The 26994-nt window shown below is 59.5% G+C and overlaps 1 protein-coding gene across 6 annotated transcripts; it reads right to left on the bottom strand.

The window, feature by feature from the left end:
• Positions 1-728: 728 nt before the first annotated feature.
• On the bottom strand, positions 729-26994 carry D2HGDH (D-2-hydroxyglutarate dehydrogenase). 6 transcript variants are annotated; one of them, XM_027538207.1, is made up of 10 exons: positions 26800-26994; positions 24507-24933; positions 19441-19498; positions 18110-18249; positions 17240-17433; positions 15772-15940; positions 13728-13871; positions 12375-12517; positions 10444-10609; positions 729-1838 (listed from the first exon to the last, which is right to left on the bottom strand). In XM_027538207.1, exons 2-10 carry the CDS (start codon positions 24865-24867, stop codon positions 1579-1581), a joined length of 1635 nt encoding a protein of 544 aa, XP_027394008.1. In that variant the 5' UTR covers positions 24868-24933; positions 26800-26994; the 3' UTR covers positions 729-1578. The 6 variants fall into 6 exon arrangements, with proteins under 6 accessions (XP_027394008.1, XP_027394006.1, XP_027394009.1 ...); XM_027538205.1 differs by lacking the exon at positions 26800-26994 and adding an exon at positions 26429-26492; XM_027538208.1 differs by lacking the exon at positions 26800-26994 and adding an exon at positions 26425-26454.

The raw sequence follows: 26994 nt of genomic DNA, 5'->3' as shown, positions 1-26994 counted from the left end.
TCCTCAACAGGCGCACGGCCAGCGACCAGCCGCTGACTGACCCCAGCTGCACTCGGCGCTTCGTGCATGGCCTGGGGGCACGGCCCACCGCCACGTGTGCCCGTGAGCCGAGTGCGTGCTCGTGTGTCGCGTGCGCTCATGTGCCGTGTGTGCGTACACAGGTCAACGCTGCAGGGTGAGTCCCAGCAGCAAACTGCAGGGCCAGAGGTTGCCGCTTCACTTTCTGACATTCGAGCGGGCCAGCTTTGTCCTGCAAGGAAGCAGGGGTTTCCCCTGCCATTTGCTGCCTCCCACCCCCAGTCACTAAGCCCCCTTCTCAAAGCCCTGCTGTTACTGTAGCAGAAAATGCCTCCAAGTGTTAAGCCTTCTAATAATTCATGCATTTTACTTTAATTCTCTAAAATAAACTTGCTGAGTCCTAACACTTCTTATGGGAGGTCTCTCTGCACAACGGCCCCCACTGCACACTGCAAATAGGACCTGACCGCCTCTGGCAACGTTAGGAAGCCACGAGAGGCCACACCTCAGGGGCCCGATAAGGCGGGCCTCCCAGTCACACAGTGGGGGACGGGGGACATGGCGTGGGGCCAGGCGCCGGTGCAGGGATGCCCCCACACACAGGTGGTCAGGCCCCAGGGCCCTGAATTTCCAGCGCTCAAGAACGCGGTACACGGGCCCTTCACCCAGCTTGTGAGGCCACTTTCCTACGAACAAAAGGGAGGAGAGGATGCTGGCTAATTACACTTTTATTGGAAGCTCACGGCACCAGAAAGAAGGCGACTGCAGCCTCTCAGACCGTCTCCAAGCCCCAGCAGCTGCCCCAGGGGAGCGCCCGCTCGGGGTGACAGGATGCCTGTGGCTGGCGGGGCTTCTCACCTGGCACCACTGACTTTTGTGGTCAGAGCAGAACCGGAAAGACATCTCCATGGACGCGTCACAGCAAGTGCGAGAAACGGGTGGCTGGCCTCTGAACCGCCGGGCCTTCTAGCAAACAGGGACGCGACGTACCCAGGGCGGGCACGCCTGTTCCTCCGGCTCAAAGGGGACCAGCTGTCATCCAGAAAGTGCCCGATGTCTCAGCTCTGCTGGTCAGAGCGCAAATGGACCCGCCTCGGTGCCCCGTTACCCACATGGAGTTCATCCCCCTGCCCGGGGCCCCTCAGAGGCTTGCACCGAGTGGGGGGCCAGTGGGATGACCGCCCTCTCAGGGACGTACCCCACAAGGCAGGATCCCACGGGCCACAGGCAAGCAGGGGTGACCTGGTCAACCCTGAGTGGGCAGAACCGTGCGCCCACCTGGCCTGTCCAGGACCTGAGGAGGGGTGGAGTGTCTGTCCAGTGGGCAGGCATAGTGGACAGACAGCTCTCTGTCCACCCAATAGAACAGCAGGGCTCCAGAAGACTCCTGCCAAGAGAGCCACGTGCCCTGGGCTTCACGGGGCCCGCTCCAGCCCCCTGGACCAAGCGGTCAGTCATCCAACCTGCTGCAGGCTCTGCGGGTTGGAGGCCCTGTGGGCCCACCCCATGGGCAACACCAAAACCGGATGGAGGCCCCCAGTCTGGCTGCAGGGGCGGCCATCAGGCGTGGGTGGGCAGCATCTTGTAGGGGTTCAGGATGCCCTTGGGGTCCAGGAGGGCCTTGAGCTGCCTCATGAGCTGCAGCGCCTCAGGGGGCTTGCTGTAGCCGAGGACGTCCTTCTTCTTGAAGCCCAGGCCGTGCTCGGCGCTGACACTACCCCGCTGCCCCGCTGTCCACTCGTACACGTAGGGCTCCAGGGCACCCAGCAGGGACGTGCTGAAGGCCTCAGACGTCACGTTGAGATGCAGGTTCCCGTCCCCTGGAGAAGCAGGGATGCGCAGATCAGCAGGGCCTCCTCTGCCCCTTGAGGCCCTCTCCTCCCCGAGGCCCCCACTCCCAAGAGCCCCCAGCCCCACCCCGCCGCCCTTCACACCACTGGCCGCTGACCTGGCAGTGGTCACTCCCCTCCTCCGGGGGTCGCAGCGCCCCTGGCCACACACACGTTTCTCTCTGAGTTCTCCCCAGCCCTCCACCCCACCCGCACAGACCCCCCTCCCCGAGGGCCCCCGCCTGAGACGGACAAACATCCGCCCAACCTGCGCGAGCCCAGCTGGACCACTGAGGCCGCCGCAGACCCGGGTCCCCCAGCACCCAGGACGCCTCTGACCGGGTGACCTGCAGCCTCTGACCCAGTGACCTTGGACCACTGACCCTATGACCTGGGACTTCTTATGCCCCCTCCCCCATGCACATCTGTCAAACGTAGGGAGCAAACCAGGGACCCCTCTCCCACCAAATGTGGTTCTCACAGCACACCCAGGGTGAAGGCTCTGAAAACAAGCGAAGCACTACAGAGAGAGAAGCTGGGCTCCTTTGATACTCACCTACACCCCCTGCAGGGGCCTGGGGGATCCACACGGCCCCAGGGCCCTCCCCACTCCTTGTGCAAGCAAATTACCTCCAACTCAGCCTCCAATAATCCCCACAGATAAAAGCCTAAGACACACACACACACCACACAAAGCCTAAGACAAAAATTACAAACACACAGAAGAGAAACCATGATGACCAAGACCCACGAAGACCTGCAATCCAGTGATTTCCAAAAAGAGAAAATAAATGGTTCATGTGCTTAAAAAAATATGAGCAAAAAATATAAAACACAGACCAGAGAAAGCTTTTAAATATCCAGTTCAATCTTCTAGAAACGAAAAAGATGGTCACTGAAATGTCAACGAGCAGAGAGAGATGTAGCAGAATGAAAAGCAGACAAGCACGCAGAGATCTGGGCCCGCGGATGGGAGAGACAGGCCGCGCCGTAAGCCTGCGGGGGATGCTTGGGGGGCAGGGAGACGGTATCCACAGGGACAGCAGGGGAGCGGTGTCCGAAAGCAGAGCCCACGGACTCCAGCTGACAGACACTGACCCACCCAGACAACGCTGAGAGAAGCCAAGGAACTCCAGGACAAAGGACAGATCTTAAAGCGCACTTCTCTCCGTGGAGCCCCGCTGGTCCCCGGCCACCTGCCGACAGCAGTTAGCGATGCCTGCACTCTGCAGAGAACAGGGCTGTCAGACCAGAGTCTCAGAGTTCACTGCGGAGAAACCACTGAAGAGCAGGCTCATAAAACCCATGGCATGCGGCCACCTGCCTTCCCAGACCACAGGACTCTCTAAAGGCAGGGCTGTGACACCAGGCCAAAGACAGGCCCGCAGTGTGGGTGAGTCTGCTCAGACACGGGCTCACACGGCAGTAACAACAGCACCGCCACCAGGGCTGGGATGTCACGGCACTGGGGCACGCTCCAGACACAGCGACCCGGCGCGGGTGACGGCGCCCAAGGGACAGGGCCCCAGGCTCCCTGCTCCGAGGACTGGCCAGGCTCTCAGGGGAGCAGTGGTGTCCAGGGGTAGGGGACAGAGAGCTGACTGTAAGGAACTGGCCCAGATGACTGTGGGGACATGGTTAGCCCAGCATCCACAGGGCCAACCAGCAGGTGGACACCCAGAGACAAGCTGAGACTGCAGCTCTGGTCCAAAGGCCTCTTCCGTGGGGGATGTCCATGTCCTGTGGCCTGGGCCTTCAGCTGATCAGGCGAGACCCTCCCACATGGGAGGGTGACCTGCTTTACTCAAGGTCTGTGGATAAATGCTAATCTCATCTTAAAACTATCTTCACAACAATATCCAGACTGACGTCTGACCAAGCATCTGGGCACACAGCCCAGCCAGGCTGACACACAGGTTGCCACACTGTTTGGGAAGAGTGACCCTCTTGATACTGATTATCAAGAGTGATACTGATTAATCTCCAACTCTTTTAAGGTAGGACCACCCTGATAACTTTGCCAGAAGAAATATCAACAACCTCAGATATATAGATGATACCATTCTGATGGCAGAAAGTGAAGAGGAACTAAAGAGCCTCTTGATGAGGGTCAAAGAGGAGACTGAAAAAGTGGCTTGAAACTCAATAAGATCATGGCGTCCAGTCCCATCACTTCATGGCCAATAGAGGGGAAAACGTAGAAACAGTGACAGATTTTATTTTGCGGGGCTCCAAAATCACTGCAGATGCTGACTGCAGCCATGAAATTAAAAGATGCTTGCTCCTTGGAGGAAAGTTATGACAAATACAGTGTATTAGAGATCAGAGATCACTTTGCTGACAAATGTCCCTATAGTCAAAGCTCTGGTTTTTCCCGTCGTCATGTACACATGGCAGAGGTGGCCCATAAGGAAAACTGAGCGCTGAAGAATTGACGCTTTCACGCTGTGCTGCTGGAAAAGACTCTTACGAGTCCCTGGGACTGCAAGGAGATCCAACCAGTCCATCCTAAAGGAGATCAGTCCTGAATATTCATTGGAAGGACTGATGCTGAAGCTGAAACTCCAATACTTTGGCCACCTGATGAGAAGAGTTGACTCACTGGAAAAGACTATGATGCTGGGAAAAACTGAGGAGGAGAGGGGGCGACAGAGGATGAGGTGGTTAGATAGCATCACCAACTCAAACGACATGAATTTGTGCTGGAGTCCAGCTCCAGCAGCCAGGGATTCAACCTGAAGGAGTGAGTGGTGTTGGTGAGAAATGAGACAGCCTCTCGGTTTTCTTGGACTGCCTGTTTATTTCAAGTTTAAGATTCTCTTTTGTACTTTTACAAAAACATTAGGTCAGAGGTTTGACATTTTCAGTTCTCTCTCACCCAGATTTATTATCTCCATAAATCATTGTTGCCCTTCAAAAAGAGTTCCTGCTTCAGTGATTCTCTAGGAATCAGCTTTACCATCTATTATCTACATCCTCTAATGTGTCCTATAGTTAACTTGTGATTACATTGTAACTCATACTACATTCCTCAGTTTACTACTTATCTTCCTAAATCCTGTTTGCCCCTAACATCCTGAGCTCACTATCTCTTAAAAAGGCTTCTAGCTATAGTATCTCTAAAATTCCTAACCTCTATAAGCTATAGTAAAATATGCTAACATTCCAACATTCCTTAAATCTTTAACTTCTAACTATTGTAATTATTTCTAAGCCCTAAATTCAGTAAACTCCTTTACCATAAACATTTTCCTCACAAATAGGCTTCAGATAGCACTCCCTCCCATGGCCTCAAGCTGCGGCCTACGTGCTCACCCTGAACACTCTTTTGTAAAAGTCCTTGAACAAATGTCAATGACTAACTTAATGAATTATTTTCTGAGCACAGCTGCAGAAGGCGGTGTGCGCCTTCTCATGCTCCTCTCAAGAACAATAAGCACCTTAGAACTTCTTTTCAGTCAACTCAGCCGAGGAGAGGAAAAGACAAGTCAGAATCACAAGGCCTAACTCCTTCATCCCGGGTCCGTGCCTGCGGGACAAAGAGAGGGGTGGGGCCGTGCCTCCATTTTGTCAGTAACGCCTAACGCGGCTCCCGACAAATCTGAGCAAACTCCAGAAAACAGTGGAGGACAGAGAAGTCTGGCATGCTACAGTCCAGGGGGTCACAAAGAGCCGACACCACTAAGCAACAACAGCACCACCACCTCCCTGATAAAGACACAGTCATAGGGATACTGCTGGGAGATCAGAGGGGCACAGCTTCCTGTTAGTAAATGGACCAAACTCTGTGAGATAAACACCAGCCAAAAGAAGGTAAAGCAGTTCAGTTCAGTCGCTCAGTCGTGTCCGACTCTTTGCGATCCCATGAATCGCAGCACACCAGGCCTCCCTGTCCTTCACCAACTCCCAGAGTTCACTCAGACTCATGTCCATCGAGTCAGTGATGCCACCCAGCCATCTCATCCTCTGTCGTCCCCTTCTCCTCCTGCCCTCAGTCTTTCCCAGCATCAGAGTCTTTTCCAATGAGTCAACTCTTTGCATGAGGTGGCCAAAGTACTGGAGTTTCAGCTTTAGCATCATTCCTTCCAAAGAACACCCAGGACTGGTCTCCTTTAGGATGGACTGGTTGGATCTCCTTGCAGTCCAACGGACTTGTAAGAGTCTTCTCCAGCATCACAGTTCAAAAGCATCAATTCTTTGGTGCTCAGCTTTCTTTATACTCCAAGTTTCACATCCATACATGACTACTGGAAAAACCATAGCTTTTATTAAATGGACCTTTGTTGGCAAAGAAGGTAACAAATCAGAGTAAAAAAAAATAGAAGAAATGGGGGACAAATAGAAGGCCCAAAGTGAGACCAATCCAGGTCACTGTACAGCCTCTATAAATGAAGGGCAGCAAAATGTGCCACCTCAAAACAGGCCACTTTGGCATAAGGATTATTTTGAGCTGAAGGCAACTGAGAAGAAAGAGACACAGAATAGCCCCCTGCCCTCCATCCACCTGGAAGCAGGACGAGAGCGTGTAAAGGTGCCCCAGGCAAGGGCAGGGTCGCCACCCAGGACAGCTCCAGGCTTTGCCCCTGAACGTCCATCCTCTTCCTTCATCCATGCTGTCTCCAAAGAGGTACTGTTCTTTGCTAAAATGCCCTACAAGTCGAACTACCTGAAACTGAGCAGGACCCTGTGGGGTCTCTCTGTTCAGCCTCCATGACCTTCCCTGAGCTCCAAAGGGAAGACTGGAACAGTTGCTAACCAGGGAGGGGAGGGGTGCAGAGACAGGGAGGAGCAGGCAAGAACAATAGAGCGGCAGGGGCAGGGCGCGGGCACCGACCTTTAACAGAATGAGATGGCCTGGAACGATCAGAGCCAGATGGGCCCAAAATGACTACGCGTCAGCCTCCACCTGACCTTGGGCCTCAGTACACGTCATCGCAACACGCCAGCACTGGCCCGCCAGCACAAGAGGTCCAAGGGCGACCCACAGAGACCAACAGGTCAGCCGTGATCCAGTTCCTGGAAACCCGCCTCTCCCGCAAAACAGCTGGAATAAGCCTCCCACTCGTTAGCTTATGAAATTACTCACCTAATACACACTGGCTCTCCCCTTCTGAGGTGGCCCACACTGCAGCGTGTCCCTCTCTAAATGAACCCGCTTCTTACTGACCGTTTTGTCTCCCACTGAATCCTTTCTGCAACGAGGCATCAAGAACCTCAGCGTCATTAAGTCCTGAGACCAGGTGTGCGATCTTAGTTAAAAGACCACAGGTGGACTTCCCGGTGCTCCAGTGATTAAGACTCTGCCTGCCAACGCAGGGGACGTGGGCTTGGTCCCCGGTCCCAGAGGACTCCGCACACCGCAGGGCAACTAAGGGCCGCAGCTCCTGAGCCTGTACGCGCCAGAGGCGGCCTTGGAGCTGTGCTCTGCAACAAGGAAGCCACTGCAGTGAGCAGCCCACTCCCCACACCTGGCGAAAGCCCACACGGCAGTGAAGACCTAGCACAGCCCAAAGTAAATCAATAGCTTTTAAACATCACACGCATGTTGCACGGTTAGCTGCTCACTCAGGTCCGACTCTTTGCGACTCCATGGACTATATTTAGTTTGCTCCTCTGTCCCTGGGATTCTCCAGGCAAGAATACTGGAGTGGGTTGCCAGGCCATTCTCCAGGGGCTCTTCCCGACCCAGAGATCGAACCTGTGGCTCCTGCTACTCCTGCACTGCAGGTGGGCTCTTTACTGCTGAGCCAATGGGGAAACCCAAAAGTCACACAGCACACGTGAAAACAACTTGAAAAAACAAGACAGAAAAGACCATGGATTTTGACTGGGTTCGAGTCCCTGCCCCCACTACATGGGTTCACGTCCCAATCTGAGGTACGTGGTTTCAGCTGCACCTCAAGGGACGCATATGACAGTATCTTTGAGCTTTACAGAACTAAGCGCCCCTATAAGTGGAAGCTGTCAGGTTCTTCCTTCCACAGAGGATCCCAGTTTGCTAATCTGGAGAAGCTCAGGAGACACCTGACGCCAGGCTAAAGGAATGCAGGCCCGGCTCACACCCTGGTCCTTATCAATCATCAACCCTGCCCTGCACCGTCCCCATAAACTCCTCAGCAGACCCTCCCAGCGTGGGACACAGTCTGGGGGCAGGAGCCCACCGTGTCAGCCCTGCCTGGCAAAGCAATAAATCTACTTTTTATTACTTCACCCCAAACTCTGCCTCTGAGATTTGATCTGGCATTGGTGCACAGAGACCGAGCTCTAGGCATCAAACTGACAACCCAGGTCTCCACCTTCAGAAGCAGCCAAGGCACCAGGAGAAGGGGGCCCACCCTTACTGCAGGGGTGGGGGGCTCGCTCGGCAGCTGACAGTTAAGCGGACTCGGGCCGCCGGCAGCGCAGAGGGCAGACGGGATCCAGAGGGTCTGCTCTCAGCACCTGGCAAACAGCTAGGGAGACTGGCGGCGCCCCAGGCAGGGACCACACTTCCACCAGCGGCGTGCTCCACTCAGTCCTCCATCCACCGCATGGTCAACAGCAAGCCCACAGCCTTCAAGTGGATGGAAAAGTCCTGCATGTTTAGAAGTTAAAATACACAGTTCTGCCCACCTCGCGGGTCAAAGAAGCAATGATGAGGGAAATCAGAAAGCATTCAGAACTGAAAGATGACGAGAGCACCCTCAGACACGGGAAGCACCCAGGCAGTGGCAGAGACGGGACAGAGAGAGGCACCCGGCCGTCCCCGACCCAGTCCTCTGTAGAGGGGTGGCATCGAGCGCCCAGGGCAGCAGACGCCCAGAGCGAGCTGAAGTACCGGGCGTGCAGGGCCAGCGCCTCGGTCACAGGACACAAGGGCCTGGAGCCGGGTCTGGCCCTCGTGAGTCCTGCGGGCGCTCCTGGATGCTGCCAAGTCTGAGGAGGCAAGAAACAGGTACTTTCTAAAACCAGCAAACACCACCTGTGTGCTTACACGGAGGGAAACTTAAATACACGGAAGAGCAGAAAGGCTGAAAATCAATGAGCTACGTACTTCATTATAAAGTCAGAAGAGCAGCGGTGATGCCGGAAGGTGGAGACGAAATAGCGAGAAAAGCGCCCAACGGAAAACCCACACGGAGAAGCCCAGCAAGCCCAGCGCTGACTCTCTGGAGAGGCTGCAGAATCGATAAACGCCTGAACAAGAGAGACGGAGGTGTGGACGGGGCCGTCCCCTCCCTTCCAGTTACGAGGACCCAGCCGTCAGCCCCTGCGCCCACCGCCCTGCGCGGAAACCAGGACGCACGCTGGCCCGGGACCGGCGAGAGCCACGCGGAACGAATGATCTCCAGCCCAGGTGCCCGCGTCTCCCCGCGCACAGAAAGCACTGAGGTCACCGCCTTGGCACGCCCGGCTTTGTGAGGAGCAGCAACACCGTGATGTTTGACCACACGGGCTTTTCTGGCCCCAGCACGACACTCTGATGTATCCTGGCTGCTCCCCTGCCCCCTCCCCTCCTCTGCACCATCCGAGAGCCCGCTCCCCGCCTAGAGCTCTCGGTACAGTCCCAAATAAAACTGAATTCACAACCTTCGGGTTGTACAGATAAGAAACAATCCGAATCCGGACTTAAGACAGTCCCCCTCCGCAAGTGCTGGACACGGCACGAAGGATAAGAACAGCGCAACGCCAGAACACTCAGGATCTTAGGAGAGACAGACAAAGGCCAGAAAGAAATGAGCAGTCAATTCTGAAGAAAAGGCAAGCCGGAGAGTCCTGTAGTTACGAAAGAAAGTGCGTTGTAGTCAATCTCCTCAAAAAAATCACCCACGAAAACTTCAGGCCCAAGCACCTTCATCTGCAAGCTACTAAACGTTCAAAGAGGAGGTGATTCCAACCTGCCAGACGCTTCTAGAGATGACCCCCAGGTTGCTTTATGACTCTGAGACCAACCTCCAGCCTGCACAGACAAAGGGAACCAGACAGGGCGGGACGGAGGAGCTCCTCCGCGGGGTCAGTAAATGGGGTCAGACAAGACACAGAAGGGTCCCCATCACGCTGGGCTGACCCGGACACACAGACCCACTTGCCCCCAGGTCAGAGAGATGAGCCCCAGGGGTCAACGAGAAACCAGAGCCCGGCACCCGAGCAGACGCAAAAAGAGCATTCAGAAATCAGCAATCACGCTCAATTTCCAGAGTGGAATTCCACCACGTGACGCGTTCAGGGCCCCCCCACACAGTCCCGGGAGGTGGAACTGAGCCCACCTTATGAAAAGGACAGTGGAGGCCCCAGGCAGAGGTCACCCCCACACCTGTGAACAGACGGGGCTTTGAGACACCCGGTCCCAAAGGCTGCTGAAAATCAAGGGGGATGAAATTGCTCCTTCATGTGAGTCAATAACTTATAAGCGTGACTCTTCTGCACACAATAATGACGGGAACTGGTTTTAAGACCCTTTCATCTGGAGGGAGGGCAGGGTCAGAGCTCATCCTCAAACATGAGACCCCCGTGATCAGGCCGGCCCCCGCCCCTGCCAAGCCCCGAGCCCGCGCTCCCACGGCGAGCCTTCCCGGGACACCCCAGGCACGCCCCCCACCCCGCGGGCTGTGCTCACCCAGGTGGCCGTAGCCCACCACGTGCTTGGCGCTTGGGCCGAGCCGGGCACGCAGGTCGCCCACGAGGTCGTAGAGCCGGTCCAGGGGCAGCGAGAGGTCGTACTTGTACACGTAGCCGTCACGGCTCAGGGCCTCGGTGATCCTCTCTCTGAGTGCCCACAGCATCTGGAGGGGGGACGGGCACCGTTACCCAGAGCAGGCAGGGCTGCAGGATGACCCCGGGGTCAGGAGGGAACCCCCGGGTGGCAAAAACGTCCCACGCCATGACAAGGGCGGGGCTTCCGTCTGAGAACGCACACTGGACGGGGGCCCCAGATGTAGCCAGGCGGGCCCCTGAGGGCAGACACCCAGGGCCCCTTGGAGACAATCAGCGCTGACCCTGTGACCCTGGGACTGGCCGGGCGGGGGAGCTCGGGGACACAGGCGGGGACCTCAGCACGGTTGCGCACCCTTCCCAGCACCCCATGACGTCCTGTCCTGTCACAGACAACCCGGGAGGGCGTCCCTAGGCTTGTCCCGTCTGGTCCCCCCCATCCTCCATCCCCCCACTCCACATCGCAGGAAACCTCGAGGCGAGGCAGCTTTCTGGGTAAGGGAAAACATCCTTTTCTTCATTTCTTTTTAAACAAGCCCACGGTGCAATAATCCCCCCTGAGTTCCTCGCCAGCATGGGACGCCCAGCGGGTGTGTGCATTTCCCCAGTCACTCAGCACTGTGGGTCACGCCATTCCCGCGCCTGGGCTCCCTGACCATCACCCCGGCCTGATGCTCCTCCCGTACCCGGGGCCTGGCCACATGCCTGGCCTGAGCCCAGCAGCCCTGCCCGCCCCGTGCGGCCTCCTCAAGCCCTCACGTCCCGGCGCGGCCACAGAGCTGCGGGCCCCTTATCCACTCACCTTGCCCACTGCTCCAAACCCAGCCTCTCTAGAACGTTCCGTCTGCAACCCCTCTGTGCACCTGCACAGCTGACGCTGCTCCCCAACCCGTCCAGGCCCAAGCGCCCCCGACCCCCACCCCGCGCCACCGCCAGGCCCCCAGACGCCAATGCTTGAGAACAGGGCACTGAGGCAGGCAGCGTGGCCCCTGGCTGGGACCCCTCCCCCGGCAGATGGCCCAGGAGCCCCGCTCTGGCCGTGCCCGCCCCGCACAGCAGCCTGGAGCTCGGTGCACCCAGACGGAGCCCGGGCCGCTGGAGCCGGGCCCTCCATTAGAAGACGCGGGCCGTGTGCCAGGAGTGGGCAGGGCCCGGCTCTCAGGCCCGAGGCCCAACGATTCCTCATTCCCAGGCAACTGACAGAGTGCGTTTAGGGGGGAACAAGGGAAGCGTGGGAGGCAAGCCCCAGTACTGGGCCCTGATGGGGAGAGGACGCAGCCCAGGTCTCAGCCCCCATCCCCCCAGGACACAGGCCCCATCCCCCCAGGTCTCAGCCCCCATCCCCCCAGGTCTCAGCCCCCATCCCCCCAGGACACAGGCCCCATCCCCCCGGGACTCAGGCCCCATCCCCCCATCCCCCCAGGACTCAGCCCAGCAAGCCCAGCCTCAGGAAGGAGTGGACAGAGTGGCTGACAGGAAGGTGGTGGACGGGGAGCAGGACTGAAATCCTGGGTCAGGAGGTGAGGGCCTCCCGGGAACCCAGACCAGAGGGCCAGGTGGGAACAGGATGGGTTGCAGCCTCTAAGGTCCCATGTCCCTGGATGGTGACCGTGGCTACCCAGCTCCCAGGCCCGCACGGTGACAGCGGCCTCCTCCATGCCAGGCCCACTCTCCTCACCCTCTGGTGAAGCCCCTCCCGGGGAGCCCCCCACGCCCTGCCCAGCCGCCCCCCATCCACAGACCCTGACACCAAGTGTGTTTTAGTGAGGCAGCCAGCAGGCGGGTCCCCGGCTGCAGCCCCTCTCACTTTAGCAGTGGGGGCGGGGCATCACCCACCTTGATCCTCCTCTCGTCGCTGCCCAGGGTCCCATCGGTCACCAGCCCCGAATCCAGCACCTGCTCCAGGAAGCAGCCCAGCTTTTCGGCATCGTGCCCCGGCCCAGAGCCCGCCGTCTCAATGAGGACGTAGAAGGGGCTTTCTGGAAGAGCAGAGGCAGGGTGAACAGGGGGCGGCGGTCAGGGGAAGGCCAGGGCGGGACAGCCGGGGCCAGGGGGCTCCAGCACCTCCCGATGCGCTGGGGTCACCCACAGAGCAGCCGCCGGCTACTGTGGCTAAAAGACAGGTCCTTCACTGTAAGAGAGACAGTGCCCCCCGGAGACACGGCAGAGCCGGAATGCTGGGGCTGGGATCGCGCAGTGGAGGACAGGGCTCCTCTCATCAAACCGCAGGGTGAGCGGAGGTGTGGTGCCTGCCGTGGTCGATGACTCCCGGGGGGCCCTCTGTGCATCCAGGGGCCCTCAACACCCCCAGGGACCCTCAATACCCTCAGGGACCCTCCATGCCCCCCAGGGGCCCTCCATGCCCCCCGGGGCCCTCTGTCCATCCAGGGACCCTCCACGCCCCCCAGGGGCCCTCCATACCCCCTAGGGGCCATCAATACCTCCAGGGACCCTCCATGCCCCACCGGGGCCCTCCATGTCCCCAGGGGCCTCCACACCCCCCAGGGGCCCTCCATCCCATTAGAGACTCCCCACCCACCCAGGGGCCTCCCCACCCCCACCCCAAGAGACCCTCCACTTTTCCAGACCCTCACACATAGAGAAGACACCACGTAGGGCCCTCACCAGCACCCAGCCCCCGTGGAGCCCTGGTCCTGGACTTGCAGCCTCCAGAAAGGGGAAAATCGGTGCCCTTGCCGAGGGCTGCGGCTCCGTGGGGGCGGCCTGGGGGGAGACCAGGCCCACTTCCTCTGGTCAGTCTCAGGAGCGAGAGCGCCAGCACCTGCAGCTGTGCGGGTTCACACAGATGCACACAGCGTGCGGGCCCAAGAACCAGGTGTGACGAGCTCGTCGGCTCAGTCGGAACAAGCTGGCTGAGCTCTGGTGGCTGGCACGTTGTAGGGGGACACTTCTCCCAGCTGAGGAGCCGGTGGAGGGTCCTGACTGCGTCTGGCTGTTCCAGAGACCCCGGGGCTCCAGCACAACTGTCAGCATCTGACCCAGCTCTGCAGGGGAAGGGCCCTCAGGGAGAACCCTGCCCTCAACAGCGACGGGGACACCAGAACCGCCGCACTCCCTGCCACCTCTACTCCACGGACGGGCTGGAGGCCTGGCACCTTCCATCAGCCCACACGCCAAACGGCGCCAAAGGTGAGGTGGGCGCTGCCCACAGGCAGGCAGGGACAGTACCTTGCACGGGGCAGGAGAGACCGAGGTGGAGCCTGACCAGCTTCATGCACTCAGCATCCATGAACTCAAACGCAGACAGGATCTCGCCCAGCATTGCCCTGCAGGTGCGGAAGGTCTGCAGAACTTCAGCAAAGCCCGGACAGCCTGCAACGGGCGCGGTGAGAGGACAGGCAGACTGGCATGCAGGCACCAGGCCTCGCCACAGGCCACCCGAGCCCGCCCTTCAAGCAGCAAAACCAACCTGCCCGGCCAACGGCCACTTGGAAAGTCACAAACACGTGGCCAGAAACCGGCCCCTCGGGAAGCAACTCGGCCGTGTCTCTATGACACCCTGGGCCCCGCAAGCCATTCAGGGCACACTTCCCGGACCCCAGCTCTCCACGGTGCCCCAGCACCCAGGGCTGGCTGCCAGGCACCCGAGGCGGAGCATGGACGTCGGTGTGCAGGCAGGCAGGGCAGGCCAAGAAGACCTGGTGGGCACGGGGGTGTGCTCGGCCCTTCCCGGCAGGGATGAGGAGGCACTGAGGGGTCCCGGGGAGGGCAGGGAGGAGGGTCAGGGGGTGGGACCCACTCTGTGGGGCCAAGGAGTAGCCGGGGGTGGCCTGTGAACCCCAGCAAAGAGAGCTGAGCGAACTGGCGACAGATTGGAGGAAAGCTGCCAGAACACAACACAGAGCCGGACTGGAGGGAAACCCGCGCGGTTACGACACGTGGAGACCGACCACCTGAAAGGTCCTCTCGTGCGTCTGACCACCGTGCTGGGGGGAGAGAGGGCTGGGCAGCTGCTGAGGACGGGGTGGAGGGAAGCTTCCGGAAGTGAGGGGTTTAGGAAGTTTCAGAAAGAAAAAGAAACGCACTCTCACAGGAGACACACCGGGACCCATAAAAGACCAAAGGAAAAGAGGAAATCTCTACGTCAGCCAAAGAAAGAGAAACACCCCCTCATGGCGGCTGCAAGGGACGCCAACCCGCCACCGGTGACCATGGAGCCATGAGGAGCGCCGCTCCCACAGGATGGGAGACACCAGACACCGGGGCCAGCTTCCGGGAAAGGGGAGGAGGGAGACGTTCCAGACAGACTCGCATGGACTCACATGGACTCAACAGGGACTCACAGCCCCAGGCGTCCACGACAGAGCAACCAGGATGTGTTCACAGCGCGGGGCCGGGAAAGCCCAAAGCAGGAGGGCAAACGTGGAATTACAGTGATGACCAGCGCGACGGAAGGGACAGACGGACGGAATCAGGACAAGGCTGCGGGGCCCAGAGCCTGGCGCGGGTGGACGGAGGCAGGGGAGGAGGGGCACAGGGAGCACGCATGCGGGCCTCGGGGCAGGGGAGTCAGCCGAGCGGCTGGAGGGGGGGCCCTGGGGCAGGGGAGTCGAGAAGCTGAGCGGCTGGAGGCGGGGTGCCCCGGGGCAGGGGAGTCGAGAAGCCACGCAGCTGGAGGGGACCCGACGCACTTGCAGAGATGGTGGCGAGCCGCTGGCCCCACCAGGTGGACTAACGGCCCCGAGATGAACGGACATGGCCCTGGACCTGGCACCAAACACCGCTTCCCTGCGAACCTTACGGCATGAGTGAGTGAAAGGGAATGAAAGTCACTCAGTGTCTTTCACTGAAAGTCACACACATCCAACTCTGTGTGACCCCAGGGACTGCAGCCTGCCAGGCTCCTCTGTCCCTGGGATCCTCCAGGCAAGAACACTGGAGTGGGTTGCCATGCCCTCCTCCGACGGATCGTCCCAACCTAGGGATCAAACCCGGCTCTCCTGATTTATCTTCTTTCGGTTTTACTTCCTTTTGGCCTTTACCCTACAGCATAAGCTGTTATTTAAGAATAACAAACAGCGGGTGGATGAGACACAGGAAGCCCCGGTCCTTTTACAGAATAAAGTGTGCCCAGCCCAGACCCCACCTTGGCACCAAGGCCAGGTCCCGGGCCATGGGGAGAGGGAGAGGCAGGAGGAACGGGAGGGGCGGCCCGCGGGGCTGCAGGCAGTGCCACCCAAGACTCCCCCGGAGGCTGGTGGAGGGCGCCTACCGAGGAAGGCCACGTTCACAGTGCTGGGCTTGGGCGGACACAGAATGGACACGGCCGTGATGACCCCCAGGGTGCCCTCTGACCCAATGAAGAGCTGCTTCAGGTCGTAGCCCGTGTTGTCCTTTCGAAGAGACGTGAGGCAGTTCAGGACGGTTCCGTCGGCCAGCACCTAGAGACGGCATCAGCACTGGCCCCACGCTGCCCTGGGGAGGCCAAACCACCCTGTGCACCCTGAGAGCGAGCCCCAGGGCGGAGGAGCGGGATGAGGGAGCACCCAGGGTGGAGTGGGGAGCACCCAGGGCAGAGCAGGGAGCACCCAGGACAGAGGGGGGAACACCTGGGTTGAGTGGGGAGCACCCGGGATGGAGCAGGGAGAACCTTGAGGAGCGGGGAGCACCTTGGGTGGAGCGGGGAGCACTTTGGGTTGAGTGGGGAACACCCAGATGGAGCGGGGAGCACCTCGGGTAGAGCCTGGAGCACCTGAGCAGAGCACAGAGCACCTCAGGTAGAGCAGGGAGCACCTGGGGTGGAGCCAGGAGCACCCAGGGTGGAACACAGAGCACTTGGGTGGAGCAGGGAGCACCCAGGGTGGAGCATGGAGCACATGGGCGGAACAGGGAGCACCCAGGCGGAGCACAGAGCACCTGGGTGGAGCAGGGAGCACCCAGGCGGAGCCCAGAGCACCTCAGGTGGAGCACAGAGCACCTGGGTGGAGCAGGGAGCACCCGGGGCGCAGGAAGGCAGAGAAAGGCAGTGCACCAGTGTCCCCATCCCTGCACTCCTCATCCCCAGGCAGCTCAGTCAAGCTCTCTAATCCCGTTTGACTCTTGTTTGGTGAATTAGTCAAAAGCTTAGTGAAACAACTTGCAAAAGCCTGCAAGATACTTGCAATAAAAAACAACCTGCAGCCAGAGAACAAAGCCACAGGAACCGTGCGATTCATCAGACAGAAGTGGCCCCTCCTTGGGTAAACATAGGGTCTGGGCCTTAGAGAACCCCTGGAGCCGTGACGGAGGCCTGACCGGGCTCCTCTGGGCACAAGCCCCAGGAAAGCCGGCAGGGGGAATGCCACAGTCCGGGAACCTGCTCAGGGCCACAGCTCCCACAGCAGCCTTTCACGGGGGCAGGAGGTGCGTCATCGCCTCGTTGGAAGCCGGAGAGTGGGGTGCTGCGTGTAACCCCCACGGCCCGGGTGGGGCCCAGTGGAGACCAGGCCGCACCCAGAGGTGGCCTCCTTGCCCACCTGAGGCCCAAGAGGGTGGCACCAGAGCTGGGCCTGCAGCACCCCGGGTGCCCGTGCATGGCAGCAAGGGTGCACCTGACCCCTGAGCCAGGGGGTCTCACCAGAGACCTTGCATGACGACCATTGGAAAGGACAGCCCCCTGGGACCAACCCAGGAACCGGAGCAGGTCCAGCCAGGTCCCCGGAAGCAGGGCCAGCGCCCGGCGGCAAGTGTCCCCAGCTCACCACTTCCAGGCCCAGGACCGTCCCCCGCAGGGAGCCGTATCGCAGGACCCGCAGGCCGCCTGCGTTGGTGGCCACATTCCCCCCGATGTGGCAGCTGCCCTTCGCCCCGAGGTCCAAAGGCATGATGAAGCCCCGCTCCTCCACGTACTGGCTCAGCGCCTCCAAGACACACCCCGCCTGGCAGACCAGGACCCCTGCCGAGCAAGCAGAGCCCCCGTAGGGGCCCTCAGGCTCAGCCCAGGGGGCCCAGCAGGCCAAAAAGCCCGGGAGGGGCATCCGTCCGCCCAGGAACCAGGGCGCGGAGGAAAACGGGTGTGCCCCATCCCTCCCCAAGAAAATGCCTTTATGAGAAAAGAGGAAAGGCCAGTGAGGCCACGTCGGGGGAACAGGGCTCACACACACAGGCTCACTAAAGGGAGCGGTGAAGAGGGGCTCCTACAAGGCTAGGGCCCTCAAGTGCAGGTGGGATTCTGCCCCAGGGGACATGCGACAAGTCTGGAGACAATCTGGGTTAGAGATGCTGCTGGCATCAAGTGGGTGGAGCCTGGGGCTCTGCCCAGCCCCCCAGTGTCCAGGCGCCCTGGCCAGAGAGCATGCTCGGCCCAGGGGTCCTGCCCGAGAGGCACCTACACAGTTGTGGGGCCTGGAGCTTCAAAACCGTGGAGCCCCTTATACGCCCCGCAGGCCTCAGGAAGGGTCGGTGTGGCCGGGAGGGGCCACAGAACAGCTCAAGTCCAGGGTGTAAGTCACCCCAAGTGCCAAGGGGCCTGGGCGACTGGCTAAGGCAGAGGGGTGGCTGCTCATCCCCCCACGCCGGACCCGGGCCCCCCTCACCCCAGCCCAGCCCAGCCCAGCGGCAGCCGGCCTTACCCGACACGTCATGAAAGCTGAGGACCTGGTTCATTAGGGCGGTGGACAGAATGATCTCGTCGAAGACGGGTGTGCTGCCGCCCACCATGCCTGTGTTGCCCCCCTGTGGGTTCACAGCCAGGTTCCGCTCGTGGCAGTACCTGGGACACACCGAGGACCAGGGTCAGGACCCTCTCCGACTCCCACGCCAGCACCCTGGGGGGACGCCATCAGGGCCGTGAGACCCCAGCCTCTCCCGCCACTGAGCCAGGCCACTTCCTGCCACAGCCTCGAGGGGGTGTCCCCTCCGTCCCCACACATGACGGGAGTCTGAGGGGCAAGTGACCCCACAAACTGCAGGGGGAGCAGGCGGCCATGGCCTTCCCAGGTCACGGACGAGGCCAAGGCCACCCCGAGGCTGCTCCTCCGAGCGCAGACAGAGCGCCCACTGCTGCCCTGCCTGTTCACAACAGCTGCAGCCCTGGGCACTCAGGGCCCCTCCTGCCCCCCACCCCACGTCTCTGCTCCCCCTTATCCTGGGCTGCCCACCCCTCCCCTGCCCATTGCCCTTCAGAGCCAGGTCAGAGTCGCCAGCAGCACCTCATCCCCAGCCAGCCTCCTACCGAGCAAGGACCTGAAGGGACCGAGCCCTGATGGGTCAGGATCTGCACGCTGGGGCGCCCACCCCGAGGGGCAGGCTGCCCACCTGTGTCACGTGAGCCACCTGCCAGGCAGCCAGCCGCCAGCAAAGCTCAAACGGAGCAGCGCCAGGTTCCTGGGGCCCTGCACACACCTCCACAGGGCAGCGCGGACAGAGCACTCTCAGGCGCTCACCTTCCACGCATCGACAGTGGCGTGGAATAGGAATCAGACCGCGGGCATTGCCACGTGGAAGGGAAAGACCGTGACGCGGGAGGTATAATGTGATGATGCTTAACAACCCACACACATGCAGGAAAGCGCTGAGCTGACAAACCAAAATGTCATCAGCGGTTACACTTGGAGAGGAAAATTTTGCTTTTGCAATTTTTTCTTCTTTATGGCTTTCTATGTTTTCCCATTTTTCTATAGTAAACACGAGCGTGTAGGGATTGAAAACCTCAAAGCAAGCGTTTTTCAAGAAAAGGCCTGTGCCCGCCGCTGCCCTGGGCATCGAGGCTGCCCGGCGCCCCCTGGAGGCCGCGGCTCCGCTCAGCCTGCTCGGCCCCGCCCTCCCCTGCTCGGCCCGCCCTCCCGTCGCCCCGCCCTCCCCTGCTCAGCCCGCCCTCCCGGGCCCGCCTGCGTGGCCGCGGGGTCCGCGTGCTCTCTGCCCCGCGCTGGTGACTAGGGAGTGGGGCGGGCAGGGCGCCTACCTGAGGATGTGTGCCACCTCCTGGGTCGTCCGCGGCCTCAGCAGCACCTTGCTGGAACCTGTGGGACAGAAGCCACGGTCACCCAGGAGGGGCGTCCCGTCTCCCGAGGAAGCTAGCCCGCCAGCCTCCAGGCCTAGAGCCCGATTCCCTGAGGAGGAGGGCCCGCCCGGGGCAGCCCGTGGGCTGGAGCTGGGCCCGGGGACCTCAGCGGCAGGGGCCTGGAGTCCTCTCCACTGCAAGTGACTGGGTTTCCCCGGGAAGGAACCTGTGTCGTGTGGGGACACCTGAGGACACGTGAACATCTGGCGCCCTGCGAGCTGACGATGCCCATGAGCTTCAGTGTCTGTGGATCATCCTCACCCGAGTCTGTTCTCTGGGTGGATGCTTCCAAATGCACGCATTCTCCCGCACTCATGAACCCATCTCCTGCTCCAGGAAGGGGCCTTCCCCACCTCATGTATTTATCATCTTGGCCATCTGTCCACAGCAGTGCAGGCTGTGCACTCTCAGTTCCTGGTTATCACAAGTTATCTGATGCCCAGTCACAGCCTTATCTGTTGGCATTCCTGACCACTGCCTCGAAGACAATCAAGTTTCTCTCTACGCTCTCAGTTTTGCGCAAAGTGCTTTAAGCAGCTAAGAGGCTGCAGGAGGACAGGAGGCTGTCTCGCACATCTTCCTGCTGCGTCACTGACTTTTACGGTGCTCTGAGATCACGCTGTAGTTTCTAGCTTATTTTCTTATTATGAAAGCCGTTTCTCACTTGCTTTTCATCAAATGAACTGTGTCTGCCAGGCGGTTGGCTGTCAGGCCTCCAGGCCCTTCAGGGCAGCACAGTCCCGGGACCCTGGTCGCCCGTGAGGCTCCTGTCGGTTTCATTCACTCGTGTTTCTCAGCACCTGAGCTCCCACCGTGTGTGCAGGCACAGGCACAGAGAGAAAAACAAAGTTCTCCCGCCCCGCGGAGTCACCTTTCTAATGGGGAAAAGGGTAAGAAAATGGTCCAGTGTGTTAGTAAGGGGAGGCTACAAAGAGAGCAAAGCCCAGAGCAGAAGTCATCAGAGGCCAACTCTGGGGAAGCTCCCAGGACGGGAGGGAAGGAACGTCCAGCCTGGAGAGGCTGGCAAGGGGACAGGCAGAAGGGCCAGCCGCACAGGGTTGGGGTACCGCCGCCACCATCACCCCCCACTGCAGCCTCCCTCCCCCTCTGAACACCCTGCTGTGCTCACAGGCGGGCCACCCTTGATCCAGCCCTCCTCATCCTGCCCGCCACCTGCCAGGAGCATCCCCAGGGCTCCAAGGGCCTAACTTCAGTGGACCCTCCCCCTGCAGGCCCTCCCGGAGGCTGTCTGCCCCCTGTCCTCTCTGTCAACCGTCTGCCCACTGTCCCTGGAACAGCTGCCCCCACTGCTGCTGAGCCTTCCTGCCTCTGCTCTGCTTCCCCTGCAGTCCCCTCTCACTCAAGGCGCCTCTGGCCTTGAGGAACGGGAGGCACCCTCCTCACCCCAGGGCCTCATCCAGGCACCCTCATCCCACACGCAAACACAGCAGTGCTCCCGGCTCTTGGTCCCCCAGTCAAGTCCATGTCCAGAGATCTCAAGGTCAGCACACACCACTCAGGGTCAGCGCACACTGCCTCGGGGTCAGTGCACACCACCTGGGGGTCAGCACACACCACTCGGGGTCAGCGCACACACCTCGGGGTCAGCACACACGGCCTCGGGTCTGCTTTCACGGGACCTTGCAGAGCTGAAACCTCCTGCCCCGCCCTCGGCAGGAGCCTGCTGGTCAGGCCACAGAGACTTTCTGCTCCAGGACTCAGAGCCACCTCCTCGAGCCAAGTGGCCCGCAGAACAAGCTGTGCCCAGCATCCACGTTGCCCATGGGACTGTGGGCCCCCACGTTCCTCAGGGACCTCCCTCCTATCTCGGTATCAGAGACACCACGTTGCCTTGCGCTCGGCAGGGAGCTCTGGGTGGGGCGGGGCTGCCTCTGAGGGCAGGACAGGCCTGGGCACCTTCCTCAAGGGCACCCTGGTAGAGACGCCCAGCAGAAGGGCGTCCACCGCCTCCACCCTCCCCACAGGTCAGGACCGGCCAGTTATCTGCGCCTACGCCCCAATTCCACTTGCTCCTGATGCTGCACTCTGATCTGGAGCCTCACTCAACTTTCCTACCACCAGCACGGCCCCCACCGTGTCTGAGCCAAGAGCCCAGCACACCCTCCAGGGCTCGCCTTCAGTCTGGACTGTGCTGGCTCCAGGCCCAGCCTGAGGACCTGGACACAGTGTGTCTGGCATTTCAGGCTTAAACATGTCATCATGTTGTAAACAGCTTGTCTTCCATATCTTCTTCAGTTCAGTTCAGTTCAGTTGCTCAGTCGTGTCTGACTCTTTGCAACCCCATGAATTGCAGCACGCCAGGCCTCCCTGTCCAGCACCAACTCCCAGAGTTCACTCAGACTCACGTCCATTGAGTCAGTGATGCCATCCAGCCATCTCATCCTCTGTCGTCCCCTTCTCCTCTTGCCCCCAATCCCTCCCAGCATCAGAGTCTTTTCCAATGAGTCAACTCTTCACATGAGGTGGCCAAAGTACTGGAGTTTCAGCTTCAGCATCATTCCTTCCAAAGAAATCCCAGGGCTGATCTCCTTCAGAATGGACTGGTTGGATCTCCTTGCAGTCCAAGGGACTCTCAAGAGTCTTCTCCAACACCACAGTTCAAAAAGCATCAATTCTTCGGCACTCAGCTTTCTTCACAGTCCAACTCTCACATCCATACTTGACCACTGGAAAAACCAGAGCTTTAATTAGACGGACCTTTGTTGGCAAAGTAATGTCTCTACTTTTGAATATGCTATCTAGGTTGGTGATAACTTTCCTTCCAAGGAGTAAGCGTCTTTTAATTTCATGGCTTCATTCACCATCAGCAGTGATTTTGGAGCCCACAAAATAAAGTCTGACACTATTTCCACTGTTTCCCCATCTATTTCCCATGAAGTGATGGGACCGGATGCCATGATCTTCGTTTTCTGAATGTTGAGCTTTAAGCCAACTTTTTCACTCTCCACTTGCACTTTCATCAAGAGGCTTTTTAGTTCCTCTTCCTTTCTGCCATAAGGGTGGTGTCATCTGCATGTCTGAGGTTATTGATATTTCTCCCGGAAATCTTGATTCCAGCTTGTGCTTCTTCCAGCCCAGTGTTTCTCATGATGTACTCAGCATATAAGTTAAATAAGCAGGGTGACAATATACAGCCTTGACATACTCCTTCTCCTATTTGGAACCAGTCTGCTGTTCCATGTTGCTTCCTGACCTGCATACAGGTTTCTCAAGAGGCAGGTCAGGTGGTCTGGTATTCCCATCTCTTTCAGAATTTTCCACAGTTTATTGTGATCCACACAGTCAAAGGCTTTGGCATAGTCAATAAAGCAGAAATAGATGTTTTTATGGAACTCTCTTGCATATCTTCTTAATATGCAGCAAAGACACTGTTGGTTTTTATAACTAAGTAGGTCATGTTACCTCTGAAATCACTTCAAGAGAAAACACAAAACTGAAAGTCTTAGCCACTCAGTCGTGTCCGACTCTTTCTGACCCCATGGACTGTAGCCCGCCAGGCTCCTCTGTCCATGATGGGCTTTTCCAGGCAAGAATACTGGAGTAGGTTGCCATTCCCTTCTCCAGGGGATCTTCCTGACCCAGGGATCGAACCTGGGTCTCCTGCATTGCAGGCAGATTCTTTACCATCTGAGCACCAGGAAGACTACACAGGGCCTCAGGAAACCTGCTCTCAGGAAGGCAAGCTGGGTCCAGAAGGAGAATCTCCAAGCTGCTGTGGGGGTGTGGGCAGCCAGGCCATCTTGCAGGGCCCACATCCTGCCCAAGCGAGCTGCAGAGGGGACAACAGGCCCCCCAAAAGACGTATAGACACCCCACCCTGCAGAACCCACGAACGTGACCTTCCTTGGAGAAAGGGTCCTTACAGATGTAATTAAGGATCTAAAGTTGAGACCATCCTGATGAGGGTGGTACCCCAATCCAAGGACAGGTGACCTCATAAGAGAACAGAGAGGGAAACACAGGGAGAGACTGTGCGAGGAGGGACAAGGACTGGAAAATGTCACAAGCCAAGATCACCTGGAGCCCCAGGAGCTGGAAGAGGCAGGAGGGACCCTCCACTAGAGGGAGCCCTACCCACACCTGAGAACAGAGAGCAGACACTCCAGTCGATTGAGCCCAGTTTGCGGTTCTTTGTTATATATTAGCCCAGGCGTTGGGCTGCAGCCATGAAATTAAATGACGTTTGCTTCCTGTGAGAAAAGCTATGACCAACCTTGACAGCATATTAAAAAGCAAATATTACTTTGCCAACAAAGGTCCGTCTAGTCAAGGCTATGGTTTTTCCAGTGGTCATGTACGGATATGAAAGTTGGACTATAAAGAAAGCTGAGCACAGAAGAATTGATGCTTTTGAACTGTGGTGTTGGAGAAGACTCCTGACAGTCCCTTGAACTGCAAGGAGATCAACCAGTCCATCCTAAAGGAGATCAGTCCTGAATATTCATTGGAAGGACTGATGCTGAAGCTGAAACTCCGATACTCTGGCCACCTGATGCGAAGAACTGACTCATTGGAAATGACCCTGATGCTGGGAAAGATTGAAGGCGGGAAGAGAAGGGGACGACAGAGGATGAGATGGTTGGATGGCATCACCGACTCAACGGACATAAGTCTGAGTAAACTCTGGGAGTTGGTGATGGACAGGGAGGCAGGTGTGCTGCAGTCCATGGGGTCGCAAAGAGTCAGACATGACTGAACTGAACTGAACTGACGCCTTGCGAGGAAGTGAGTAGTAGTTAACACACACACACCCCTCAGAGCAGCTGGGGGGTCAGGGGGGCGGTCAGCTGTTTTATCTTAATTTGCAGATGTCCTGAATCAGAAAAGCGTCTGTGACGCCGCCCAGAGCTCCTGCACCCAGTGCTCACCGCTGGCCACATGGAATCCCAGGCTGTTCCTCAACCCTGCCCACCCCAAGCATGAACTGTGAACAGACCCTCACTCACCTCGGACTGTCCTCAGCCAGTCCACGTTGGGAGGCTCAAGCTCCTCCGGGTCTGTGATGACCCTGCCAGGGACGACTCGCTCCAGGGCGGCCAGGTCGTCCTCAGACACCACGGAGAAGGGCAGCCGCCGCACAGGGTACCGCTCCGGGGTCAGCGTCACCTCAGGAGTGCGGGAGGAGGCTGAGCAGCTGCCTCGTGGAACCAGGGGGCTGGTGCCCCAGGCCCCTCGCGGGCCGCCCAGCCCAGGGATCTTGGACGGCCCTGCCCACATCTTCTGTCTCACAGAGGCTCCCTGAATGCAGGCTGCCCGCCAGCAGAAGAGCCACGCAGGCCACCGGGGCACCAGACGGGGCATCATCATTCCTGCCCCACAAAGTGGTCGGACCTATGACTCTGGAACAGCATGGAGCTGATACAAAGGCAGCACCTGCAGGGTGGGGAGACAGGCCCACAGTGGCTTCCACGGCTGCGGTGGCAGTGAGGTTTGGACCACCCGGAAGAAGCGGGCTAGGTGGGCACAAGGGACACGAGGCCTTCAGCTGACGCAGCACAGCCCCTGGCAGGAGTCACCCTGAGAAGTCACAAGACGCACTCCCTGGCGGAGGCCACCCCCACCCCCACCTGTGTTAGCTTTAACATCTGCAACAACCACGTCTCCCTCTCAGCCCCTCTTCCTTCACAAGTAACGAGCAGTTAAGGTGCTGTGAGGGACAGATGCCATTCCCCTGGTGGCTCAGCTAGGAAAGAGCCCACCTGCAAGTGCAGGAGATGCAAAAACGTGCGTTCAATCCCTGGGTCAGGAAGAGCCTTTGGAGAAGAAAATGGCAACTGGCTCCAGTATTCTTGCCTGGGGAATTCCTTGGACAGAAGAGCCCGGTGGGCTATACAGCTCATGGACTGGGGTCGCAGACTCGGACACGAGCGCGCGCGCGCGCGCGCACACACACACACACACACACACACACACACACACACACACGGTGGTTTAATCTCTCAGCGGCGCGCACACACACACACACACACACACACACACACACACGGTGGTTTAATCTCTCAGCGGCGCCGACCCTGCGACCCCATGACTGTAGCCAGCCAGGCTCCTCTGTCCCTAGGATTGCCCAGGCAAGAACACTTCAGAGGGTTGCCATTTCCTTCTCCCTGGAATCTTCCTGACCCCCGGAGTGAACCAGTGTCTCCTGAATGTACAGGTGGAATCTTTAAGACAGAGCCACCAGGGAACAAGTGGTTAAAATAATATGTCTTATGTTTGTGGATATGCTACAAGTTCACAAAAACCGGGGGACAGAGGCAAGCTCCTCTGGGCCCCCATCCTGGGGGCCCGGGAGTGCGCAACTCGCCAGGCAACCCCCGGGGAGGGGAGCAGTGTGGCGCACCGGTGTTCTGGTTGCTTCCAGCTCACCTGGCGCTCAGACCACCTGGGCGGCTCAAGGGGCAGCGCCCCCGGCGGGGTCACACCTCCGAATGACCTTGAGGACACGATCAGAGCCCCTGGGTGCCTGGAGGCAGCAGGCGCTGCACCAGTGGGGGTGAGGCTTAAAGGAGGCGCGGAGGCCAACCCCGCCTGTTCAGGGCAGCGCAGGACAGGTAAGCAGCGAGCTCGGGGCCGGACTCCCGCCGAGGGCCGGGCGCCTGGGGTCACGGCCGTCAGGGGACCACCGGGGGCCACGGGGAACCAGGAGCGGCCGCCCCAGCCAGGGGCCGACGACCAAGCGCCGGCGCCCCAGGCACGCAGAGTGACCCAGGCTCGCCCGGAGGGCCCGGGGCGCGCAGCCTGCGCGATCGCGTGACCGGATCGGCCCGGGCGGTGGGATCCGAGGGCCCCATGGGCGCCCGTGACCGCGCGCCTCCGCCGCCCCCAGCCCCTCCACCGAGACCCCGAGCGGCCGCGCGCACGCACTCACGTCCGCGTCCCCGCCGCAGGCTTCGCGCCGCCGCGGAAAGTGGGCGGGGCTGACGGGACTGCGCTTGCGCCGGATGCCCTCGGGAACCCCGCCCACCCAGGCCCGGCCCCTGTTGTTGGCTCCGTCCACCCCACTGCCCCGCCCTCTGCCCGACTCCGCCCATCAGCGGCCCCGCCCCTTTCCCCGTGATGTCCGGCTTCACCCAGCTTCCCCCGCAAGGACAGCTGGGCTTGAGTCGCGTTGGCACCGTCTAGCGTGGCCCCTGCACACCCTCCCACCCCTTCCACGAGGACTGGCCCACGTGTACATCCCGCCTGACTCCAGAGCGTAATTCTGTCCTCCTAAGGGGTCCCCAGAGGACCGTGACTCACCCTCTCAGCTTCGGGGAACGCTGGCACCCAGAGCCCGGGTCCCCTGGCCCCGACTCTGGCAGAAGGGCAGACATCCCTGCGGGTCAGGAATGCACTGCAGGCAGAGCCCTAGGACACCCCGAAGCACTTGAGAACCCCAGTGACTCAAGTGAGGGGGCCTAGGATCTGGGCTCGGTGGCGATCCCACTTCAGGAA

Source organism: Bos indicus x Bos taurus, chromosome 3 (genome assembly GCF_003369695.1).
Source record: "Bos indicus x Bos taurus breed Angus x Brahman F1 hybrid chromosome 3, Bos_hybrid_MaternalHap_v2.0, whole genome shotgun sequence".
Lineage (NCBI taxonomy): Eukaryota > Metazoa > Chordata > Mammalia > Artiodactyla > Bovidae > Bos > Bos indicus x Bos taurus.
Note: the sequence above shows the minus strand (reverse complement) of the source record. Positions and strands in the feature narration are given on the sequence as shown.